The following is an 11,413-nucleotide window of genomic DNA, read 5'->3' as shown; positions in this document are numbered from 1 at the left end:
AACTTTTTAAATATTTTTATTTGCAAACAATTAACTAAATTTGCATTATCAACACATTATAATTCCATTATAATCACTCAGTGCACATATATATATATATATATGTATTTGTATTCTCAATTATTACATCACACTTCATACACTTCTGGAGAACAAACTGATAATAAACATCAATTTTTATTCCACTAAAATAAATGAATTTTTTTATGTGTTGATTAGCACTAGTATTTTGTCATTTGCTTAACAAAAATGAATGTAATTCATTAATAAAAATGATTGTTAAGATTATAAAACATTAAATGAAAATAAAAAAAAAATAAAAAATCTGTCGTCATGATCCACTTACGTTTGAAAGCCGTTCTGTCGGGCTGCCGAATGCGCGCTCCCAATATAAGCACGTGCAACGTGATCCTGGTTTGTTAGATATTTTTTGATTGGTTCAAGCTTAGACCAATCGAATCTTTCGTTACTTAACCATTCCATCTACCTTTTTAGGTGGAGATGATACCAAATGTGTGACAGGGCCGGCAACAAAATCGTTCCCCCATGTATATGAAGATTGATGAAAATAGATTAGGAGAAACCTTAACTGTAATCATTATTTGCCCAGGTACATCATCTGAAATTTTTTTAAAAATTTTTTATTAGCATTTAACTAATCAATCAATTTTTATAGATTCAATTAAATTGGCATAAGTATGATACTGGAAAATTTTATCTGATGAAATGATTACAATATAACAAGGAGCCTAACTAGGCTTCGTATACATTCCAAAAATACCTTCAGGGCGGAACTGTACCATCGAATATTCTAATTTAATCACGTGTAAGAAACACGTGAGGTTCATTTTATAAAAAAAAATTTTTTTTTGAAATTTAAAAAAAAAATTTTTCATTAATTATTATTACTTTGATAATTAATCTAATGCCATTTGCTTGATACTTCAAAAATATTGTCAAAAATGTCAAGATTCAAAGTATAAAATAAGTATTTTTTGTGAAACAGCTGTGACATATTTACACAATGCATTTTCCATAATTGGCATCTTATCCTTATGAGTGAATATAAACGTTCATTGAACGTCTTGAAGATTATACTTGACAGGAAATATTTTATAATGTTGACAGTGTGCAAAGTATTTCTCATTGATTCAATTTCTGTACCAATTCAAGGTTTGAAGGAGGTCTGGTTAAACATTTTGTATAGAAACCTGGCGCTTGCTAGCCCTTGAAATTTATTTCGTTTGAGGTGAAATACTGCATTCCTCTAGTCATTAGCTATTTTATAAACAACCTAAATAAAATTTTTTAATCATTATTATTCTATTATTTAATTAGTATCATAATAATGCTCTTATATTTATGAATTTAATTGATAAATATTTGCATGATAATTTTTTTTTGCAGAAAAATTAATAAAGCTCATCATAAGTGAATGAATCATTCAATCAAGATTTGAATATTTTGAGAGAAAAAATAGCTACAAAATTATACGGTTAGATTAAATACAATAATCTTTTTGACCCTCTGTGCATGGTTCTGAAATCAAACGTTATTTTCGGAAAATTTTTTCGGCTATTTATTAATACTACACGTCACAACGATGAGTGATAAAAAAAATGAAGTGACTAATTTAGAATTTTGAACTACAAACATCGAGATAGTTCTTTGGAATTTTTTCTGAGTATCTATTATGACTCTCACCTTATAAGGAATAGCTACAACTCTGAACTAAAATAAAAATTTCTAAATACTCTCTTTAACTGAAAAAAAAAAAAAAAAACATTATTCGTTATTAAACATCAGATTTCATTTGTCTATTAATTAGTTTGTTTACTTTATGTTTAAATATTAAGACTTTACCGCGCTTGTTGATGATTGGTAATATGAAGAAGTGTGAAAGAGACGACGAAAGTAGGCCAAAAATTTAACCCAGAAGTGCAGGATAGTTTTTTTATACACACATCTCTTTTTTCTGACATTGCTCTTCCGTGCTAATTGTGCTCTTATTTTTTTTTTTATCAATTTAAATGGATACGATGCATAGATGTACTGGCAAAACCTAAATAAAATAGATTTAAAATTTTAATTAATTAACTAAAAATAATAATATAATGGAGTTTCTAGAAACTAACACTGAAAACATCTCCAATTCTAATAAATCAGTATCAAAAACAGGCTTATTTCTTATTAGTGTCACAGGTTAGTAATTATTTCAAAGAATTATAAGCATCAAAATATTGATAACAATCGATCAAAAAGTTTATAAAATAATATAATATTAAAATTCATTTAGCAAGTTTAACTTTGTGTTATGTATTAACACTGAATAAATATTTACTGAATACGTTAATAATAATATTAAAAAAACAAATAAACCGGAAATTATGACAGAAAGATATCATAATTGAAGGTTTTTCAACATTATAAATAGTTACTTTTATTAAAGTCTTTGACAAAGAATGTTTATCATTTGGCAAACCTTTCAATATGTCATTATAGTTTTAGCACATTCTGTGTATAAAATTTGGAGTTAACATTTTACAAACAAATTAAAATTATTTTAATATTACAAAACTTTAGCTGTATTTTTGTTCAAGATAAATAGTAATAAGACCAGGAAATGATATTTTTATATAAGCTGAAATTCATTTATATTATTAAATTTCAATAAATTCAGTGAGAAGAACAATCTTTTTTGGTTTATTTAATATTTCAGGTGGTCTTGGGCTAACTTTGAGTATTATATGTTTACCATTTGTAAGCCCAGCATTTAGAAAAGTATGTTTACCTTATGTGCCTGCCACTACTCAACAAATAAAAAATGTTTTACAAGCACTACAAGGAAGATCTGGTACTTTGATTGATTTAGGTAGCGGAGATGGACGATTGGTACTTGGATAAAATATTATCATAAATGATTATACTATTTTTATATTTTGTACTCAAGATATTATCAATATTATAGGTTCTTGCTGCTGCAAAAAAAAATTTTATGGCTTATGGAGTTGAACTAAATTTATGGTTACTTACATACTCTCGAATCGTAGCATTCGCTCAAAGATTGTCTTCTAATGCTGTATTCTATAGAGAAGATCTGTGGAAGCATAATTTAAGTAGATATGATAATGTCATATTATTTGGAGTACAAGAGATGGTAAGAGATTTTTTTTTTTATTGTAAAACTTACCTAAGTATTGGATGAAATATAAATAATTCAGTGATATAACATTATTACAGATGGAAAAAATTGAAAATAAGTTTATAAAAGAACTGAAAAATGATTGTAGGATTGTTGTTTGTCGTTTTCCATTACCGAATCTTACACCTGTAAAAATTGTAGGGAGTGGAATAGATACTGTCTGGATTTATAGTAAACCAATATCAAGTTTAGATAAAAAATAAGTGTAAATATATCTGGAGTAAGTTTGTAAATATAAAAAAGATTTTTTATTGTTCAATTTTACCTTGATTTGATTGAAATTATTTCAAGAAATTACATAATCCTCCACACCAATCTTTATTTAATGTAGAAAAATAAATCTACATATTCTATGCAATTATGGTTAATAAAAACCATCACTGAAGAACAATAAGTTATTACATCATTGTTCATTGAGTTTTTTAAATTCAAAAGCACATTGATTGCGTTCAGCTTTCATATCTAACTCATTATACATGACAGCTAGAGTATACATAGTAGTTTTCATTTTATTAAAAGCTTCAATTTTACTAAAACACTCATTAGCCCTTAGGAGAGATTTTACTGCTCCCTGTATAGCAGTGGTACGTTGTTTTGCAGTAAGGAATGATGCTGCTACTAAGCATTCTGCATGTAGAGTAAGAGCTTCACCTTGATCATATAAACTTCCATGTGTCAAAATGTTTATGATCGCTTCATCAACCAAACACAATGCTTGTTTTGGCATACCCATCATTAGCTAGACAGACGTAAAAATATATTTTTTTTAATGAATAACAGATTTCAATTATTAATTATCCAATTAAAAAATATATTTACCTGAACTTTAGCAAGATGTACTTTTATTATACTCCCCCAGTACGATAGATGATTATTTGAAGCAATTTCTAAAGCATGGTTTAAAAGTATCAAAGATTTGATACTAGCAAGTCCATTAGCTCCCATGACAGCTGAATCTATCAGTTGACTAGTGAGAATTATAAGTCTTATTTGGTCTTGAGCTGTTAATGGTTTACTAATTCGTTTTAAATTATTAAGATAATTTAATCCACTGGAGTAGTCTTTTTTTGCTAAAGAAACTTCAGCTAAACGAAATTTACTTTCAAGATTATCTAAACTTGAAATTTGCATAGCAATAGTTTCAGCATCATTCAATTTCTGATTTCTCATAAATTTTGTAAATTCAATAAGTTGTTCGCTTAGCATCCAAATCTACACATAAATTATACATTTATTTACTTATAATTTAATTTATTTTTACACTGATATTTATCCTTATACTTACTTTATTACTTGGTTCTGTTGGAAACCTTTCTTTTGCATGATTTAATATTACATTAACTAATTTATATTCACCCATATCAGCAAGAACATTAGCAACATTCATCACAGCTTGACAAGTAGATCCTCCATTAAATAATGTTTGTTTCCTACTTCCAGAATTATAGAGTAATAATATTTGAGAACATATTATTGACATTTGTACTTTGCCATAGTAAGCCCATAAGGCAGACTTTTCAGCATATGCCATTGACATTAAGTCTAACATTGAATGTTGACAATTTAGAACATCAGATTTCATAAGAGTCTATAAAAAATGAAAGTAATTATTATTATTTTATATGCTTTTAAATTATAAAAGTATTGCTTGTACTTACTTCAAAAACTGTAGTAGGCTTTGTTGATTCTAATGCTGAATAATGTGCCGATGCAATCAATCCTAAACTCATTGTATGCGTAATTCCAAGAGTACAAGCTTTTCCTATTGAACGTTCTATTAAATATGGCCTAAAGAAAAAGATACATCAATAATCTTGGATAAATAATTAAATAGAAATACCGGAACATGATTTTTTACTTGGTTTGATTAGAAAGGTAATGAATCCATGCGTGTGTTAATTGTAGACAGACATTATCACCCGCTTCTTGAGCCATCATGATAGCTTCTCTTAATGCAGATTGAGCGACTTTTCTAAAAAAAAAATTTCTAAAATAAATATCAATAAAAAAAAATTGTAATACTTCAAAAATATTTGTTGTTACTTTTGATCAAACTGTGCATGCAGAGCTGCTAAATTCAGTGCTGCATATCGAAAGGTACGAGATTTATCATCCGATGTTATTCGACTACTATTGGGTAAAAATTGATCAAAGCAGTGATGAAGACTGTCTAATGCTCCACAATATTCATTGACTCGTAGACAATTTAAATAACTTAAATAATGCTGAAAGTGGTAACTATCTAATTAATAAATGTGTTAGTTTAAAAGAACAAAAAATTTTGAACAATAGGTTAATAAAACTTACAGCTTCTGCATATTGAGGATTGAAATTCAATAGCTCATAGATCAATGCCTGTAATTCTGCAGGTGGAAGAGCTTTTTGTTCATTAATCTGTAAAATTTCTGCTTGCTGAGCGACCAATAACTCTGCTCTTCGATCATCCCAAACGTTCATATTATTTATTCTGAAAAAATATCTAATAAGAATATGCCACTTATATTTTATATTTATATGAGAGTTTCTTACTTTTTTATAACATTATCTTTAAACTGTGAATTCTGAAACTTGGTGAAACGAATAATACTTTGTTCAAAGTCTTTTACAAATGAATCATAAAGTTGAGCTCCTTCAGAAAATGATAGTTGTTCAAAGAGCATGTTTATTCTTCTGATATATAATCCAAGAACAGAGTTTCTACAGAGTAAATGAGGCCCAACTGAAGTATCAAGAGGAGGTTTCATGAGTCTTGTTAGCACATCAAATAAATCCATCAATCCTTCAATTCCAGTTTTACATATAACAACACATTCAGCTTCTAATTCACTTGCAAATCTTTTGAGAGTATGATTTTTAGAATAAAGCATTGATAGTAACATGCTAAAGTCAACATCTGGTGTCTGAAAATAATAAAAACATGTAAATTATTGTATTCGAGCTTACAATTGACTTGTACATATTTCCTACTCACTTGGATTAGCTTCAACATGACTATACAGAAATCACGACGTTCTTGAATTGCTGAAACATTGTTATAATGTAATCATTGAAAAAATGAAATGAAAGTCGTTTATTTGCAAAATAATTCTATAAATGCGCATATATTTTACCATATTGTTTACTTAACCTCAAAATCTCTAAAGATAAATTAAAATATATATAAGTCAAAGTTTTAAATTAAAAACAATATGTATTAGTATGCTAAAATTTAAATTAAAAATTATATTTATAATGAAAACAAGAAACCGGATTGTAACCCGGCTCAAACCAGAGATAGGAAAAATATATGTTCATTTTTAGACACAAAGTAATGTCAGGTATTTGGTTTTATGTTCAATATGATAATGATAAAATAGGTCAGTACATTTTTCTCTGGAATTTGTAGAGCAATATGCTTTAACTAGTAAAGCAATAGCAATTTTATATGGAGTTAAAATCTCCCTCGATTTGTTTACATTCTCTTCCAAATTTAACGTTTCTTTGTACATGTTTAAACGATATTTTAAAGTTATCACTATATGGAAATATATAACGAATTTATAAATAATATTTTTCAATACTATTATCGCTCAAACAAATCGAGTTCTAGTTAATAACCCCATATTAATAAAGAGCAAATTATTTTGTACAAAAGCACTTTCATTGTTTACGATGAACTGCACACTCGGCTTGACTGGTTTGTATCATCTGAGCCTGGCGTTATCTGATGAGCAATTACCGACCGTAGATATAATTTTTTTTTCGTCATGAGTTACCGACCTGGAATTTTTAAAGATTGGGCTGAATTGAAAAAACTTTGAAATTCCTAATACTTAATTATATAAACAATTATAATGTCATTAGATAATAAACGTTGATACTTTTTCAATACAATGAATAATAATTCTTTTTGGTACAAGATTGAAAAATTATTTTTGAGACCACATTATTTTCTACAACGGGAATGACTCATTTTTGTATACCTTTTCTAACGCTGATTCGTAAAATGTATTCTATTATTATTTCTATAATTATTATGTCTACTTTATATTTTACTTTCCAGATATCAATAATAGAATCAAACAATCATCACTTTTATGCCAAAGTATCTTTTTAATTGTCATGGAAGTGTGATTTCTTTTTTAGAAACTTGGGATATTGTTATCTTTGAGATTCTTTTCTTCAACATTTAGGTAAGTAATTGAATCAACGTTAACGAAACAAAAAAATTGGCCGTTTAGAATGTTTCTGTAAAATTTTTGATCAAATTTATGATCATCTAGTTAACAATTTGTATTTGTTTCAATTCAATTAAAATATAATGATAAAAATTATATATATTTTTAAAAACTTCTGATTGTTTTACACTGATTATATTTATAGTTATCAATGATATTTTTCATCTAGGTTTTGTAGTTGATCAGTAAAATCTAAGAGTGAACACACAAGATAAAATAATTCTCTAATATATGTATATACATATATACTCTCAATACTAAACAAAGGAGGAGAAGATTATTACTCATGGGATATAACATATCTTATCACTGATAATGATAGTGGGACAAACATGGTACAGGTTGAAAAGGTGTGGTTTAGAATGGTACTTTGTAAAATTCTCAATAGAAAATATAAGAGTTTTCATTCTCCACCAATCTTCTAAAGTGAATACATCATAATTTATTCATATTTAATAATTTAGTTTAGTTTGTTATCAGTGTGACAAAATGAAGATTATTACTTTATTTATGATAACAACAATCCTTTACTATGCAGAAAGTCAAGAAAATGCTCAACGGACAGTGGCTAGTGGTTTATTAGAGTGTTATAATAATACTTTTATTGTCACTAAAGATAATCTTTTACCTCAAAACATTCATTCATTCATCGATATTTTACGTAAAGTAGAAGATAGTCCAGGAATGACTATGGATTTACTTCAATTAACTGTGGCACTACTTCACAGGTATAAATGATGTTATTACGTAATTTTTTTTCTGTAAAACATAAACAGAAGTATAAATGTGACCCTTTTACTTATTTATCACAAAATATTTTACCATCTAAAATTTGTGTCTAAAGTAAATAAAAGTTTCTTATAACTTATATTCAATTTATAATTTTTATCAACAGATACTTATTTAGTAAATTAGATAATTGTCTGATGAATTTCTTTTAATACATTATTGATAATTAAAACTGATTAAAATAATAATACCGTAAAATTGACAATTTATTGATAATGATTTTCTCTTTGATAGATTTCGTCAAGATGGCATAGTAGAAAACACAGCATCAAAACCTATTCCAGGTGTAATTCCATATGCAGCAGATTCTTTGCCATCTGCTAAAGGGACGAAAATTCTTCAACTGATTCCTGGAAGTGCTGTTAATTTTCCAAATAATAGTATTGATTTAATTGAAAGAGTGAGAATTTTAATTTTTAACTTTCTTGAAGATATATTATCAATGAATGAATCATTGATCAATCAACACAATGTTTCAGTGTACTTTGCATTCAATGGTTTCTACTAGTATCGAATTTAAAAAACGTGGAGATGAATCATCCACATGCCGAACAAGTTCTCAGTATCGTCGGATAAGAAACACAGAAGACGGGAAACAATCAGATCACATCAAAAGTGATGTTGAAATGTTGACTCCAGATGAATTGTAAATATTATAAAAATTAATGATACATAATTCGTATTATTAACATGATGTCATTAATGATGGATGATTAATCATTTCTAGGGAAGAAATGGGTCATACTAATAATGACTCTAAAAGTAATTTTAATCCGAACTCATTTTATCCACCTTTACCACCCAACCATCCTGCTACAGCTCAGATTAAACAGCAACAACCTTTGAGCAAATGTCCTCTTGAAAATGGAGTCATTTACACTAGGTAAATAATATTCAGCATATAATGATGCATTTATTATCAATTTATATTAGGAATAAATTAAATAAAATTATATAATTGAAGCTGGGGCACAGTTACTGGAGGATCACTTTTAGCAGGATTAGCAGCTGGGCTTCAGTTTCAAACAGCTAGACTAACTGATTTGGTACCCAAAAATGAAGAACGAATTGATATTTATTCAAATGTAACAATTGACAACAAGTGGTTTGCAACATTGGCTGGAGATTTAGCTGAAATAACTCTTGTACAAGGTCCAGAAAAAGAGAACTTGGAACTTGGTCTTAATGGGCATTGGAATTCATCTATTCTGCCCAAGTATTATTTTTTAGATGACAATGATAACACCGAGTTTACTGCTGCTGAAATTAGAGGTGGTCTTGATGGATTGATTCTAGCAAGTAATATAAGAAATTGGTACAAAGATGTACCCACACTTAGACTCTCACAAGTATTGGATATGTATTATAGTGATAGAGGAGTTTTGAATTCAGGAATCAAAGCTTGTGATCGCAGAGGTTTATTAACAGCAGTTGCACCTACTGAAACAGTTCATGCCCAGGTATGTTCATTCTTCATAAAACTTTTTTTTTAAGTTGGATAAATAGAACATATTTAAAATAAATATGTTTCCGTTTATTGTAGACGTATGCAGCATCACTTTTATTAGAACAGTCTTTAAGTAAAGTATCTATTAGCAAACCAGCTTTAGATGGTCTTGCAACAAAAGCAGTTGAAAAATTATTCAGTTTTATTCGTAAGTTTTGTATTTAATTTTTTATAAATAATTTTACAATGATATATTATTATCAATGTTTTTTTTATATTTCAGCATCATCTCTACATGATGAAAAAATTTGTGATAATAAAAATAAACTATCCAAGTTCAACCATCTTACAACAGACCTAACTATTTTCCTCGACACGAACTGGCCATTCTCATCGATACAATCAATTCTAACGTAAGTACAATTGTGTTAAATAAAAGACCATTAATTAGAATATAACTATAAACATATAATAATTTATCAATTAATTATTTACAGAGTATTATTAGAAAATGCTGATATCAATAGGTTCTCAAGTAATTTCACTTTATTGAGTGCTCATGATGGAAATGTGATTATCAATAGCTCTCACAGTATTTTGGACTTTTACAACTTGAATCAAACTACTTATTCTACCTGTAAATTAATTTTTAACTTCGTCTTATTATATATATTTAAATAGTAATTAATAAAATACGTCATTTCAGATACAAGGGGACTTGACTTACCGAAGATATTTGATCTTCTAATAACAAGAAAAACAAAACAATTAAATAACGAATGGGAAAATAGAATCGGTGGTAGCAGATCAGACATTGTATTAATCATTACATCTACAACAATATCAGATACTGATAAAATCTATTGCCAGGAAAGATTAAAAACTATTCGTGAAAATATTCCAGATGTTTATTTATTCTTCATGATTACTGGATCAAAAGAAAAATGGTCAGATTTAGCTGTTGATCCAAATAATGACATTGTTATTACTAGTAATAATAATGTAAGAGTGAATGAAGCACCAATATTTTATTTGCTTAATAAAATGAAACAAAGTAAGTTATATTAATAATTTTATACCATTATTTTTAGTAAAAATATATTAATTCTATTTTTAGTTCCTAGACGTCTTATTAATTCACAATGTGGAGCAAATTATACAGCTAGCGGTACTTCTGAGCCATACAGTAATTACTTAGAACCATCTGGCATTAATTTTTATCGATTACATCCTAATTATTTCTACAAAGTTGACCCTGAAGTACTACCTACTTTAAAAATTCAAACATCTAATAGAATACCAATTACTGTTTGTACTTCACGAAATAATTTTAATATAAATTCAACGGGTTTAAATTGTACTACAAGTGATATGACTCATACCATACAAGTCACCTGTGCTGAGGCATCTTATATTCATGAATGTGCTCCATTGTATTTATCAATTGCTGCAAATTCATCAGTTTCTCCATTAAGTCAATGCCCTGGTAAATTTTATTTTATCAAAAATATCTTTTAATTTGAAATTATATAACAATAAATATGATTTTTTAATTATTTTAGATCCTGAACGATGTCGATATCCAGATATGTTAAAATACACGATTTCTTATGAAAATCTTGTTTGTGTTAATGCTGCAAGTACAAGACTCTTTTCATTAATATCAATAATTTTTACAGTCATTTTTATTAATCATGCATCATAATTGAATAATAAAGTTTAATTTTAAGATTAAAAAATAATTATATACTAAAAAAA

The 11,413-nt window shown here is 27.6% G+C and overlaps 3 protein-coding genes across 3 annotated transcripts; 2 read left to right on the top strand and 1 right to left on the bottom strand.

The window, feature by feature from the left end:
- Window positions 1-1,924: 1,924 nt before the first annotated feature.
- Window positions 1,925-3,466, top strand: LOC118071804 (ATP synthase subunit C lysine N-methyltransferase). Its single transcript, XM_035091216.1, has 4 exons — window positions 1,925-2,202; window positions 2,720-2,892; window positions 2,969-3,157; window positions 3,241-3,466. Exons 1-4 carry the CDS (start codon window positions 2,115-2,117, stop codon window positions 3,403-3,405), a joined length of 615 nt encoding a protein of 204 aa, XP_034947107.1. The 5' UTR covers window positions 1,925-2,114; the 3' UTR covers window positions 3,406-3,466.
- On the bottom strand, window positions 3,439-6,856 carry ida (anaphase promoting complex subunit 5 ida). The gene is made up of 10 exons (XM_035091215.1): window positions 6,567-6,856; window positions 6,174-6,223; window positions 5,732-6,102; window positions 5,510-5,669; window positions 5,246-5,427; window positions 5,061-5,174; window positions 4,861-4,990; window positions 4,488-4,790; window positions 4,022-4,414; window positions 3,439-3,941 (listed from the first exon to the last, which is right to left on the bottom strand). Exons 1-10 carry the CDS (start codon window positions 6,688-6,690, stop codon window positions 3,606-3,608), a joined length of 2,163 nt encoding a protein of 720 aa, XP_034947106.1. The 5' UTR covers window positions 6,691-6,856; the 3' UTR covers window positions 3,439-3,605.
- An 872-nt stretch (window positions 6,857-7,728) lies between these two features.
- LOC118071802 (uncharacterized) lies at window positions 7,729-11,365 on the top strand. The gene is made up of 11 exons (XM_035091214.1): window positions 7,729-8,147; window positions 8,443-8,608; window positions 8,688-8,854; window positions 8,936-9,091; window positions 9,173-9,668; window positions 9,752-9,863; window positions 9,939-10,068; window positions 10,153-10,292; window positions 10,362-10,709; window positions 10,773-11,141; window positions 11,218-11,365. The coding sequence occupies exons 1-11, from the start codon at window positions 7,909-7,911 to the stop codon at window positions 11,358-11,360; spliced, it is 2,466 nt and encodes an 821-aa protein (XP_034947105.1). The 5' UTR covers window positions 7,729-7,908; the 3' UTR covers window positions 11,361-11,365.
- Window positions 11,366-11,413: the final 48 nt, after the last annotated feature.

The sequence above is a fragment of the Chelonus insularis genome, unplaced genomic scaffold (assembly GCF_013357705.1).
Source record: "Chelonus insularis isolate UGA/USDA-ARS -01 unplaced genomic scaffold, ASM1335770v1 contig_88_pilon, whole genome shotgun sequence".
NCBI classification, from domain to species: Eukaryota; Metazoa; Arthropoda; class Insecta; order Hymenoptera; family Braconidae; genus Chelonus; species Chelonus insularis.
This window is presented reverse-complemented; position numbering and strand designations above follow the sequence as displayed.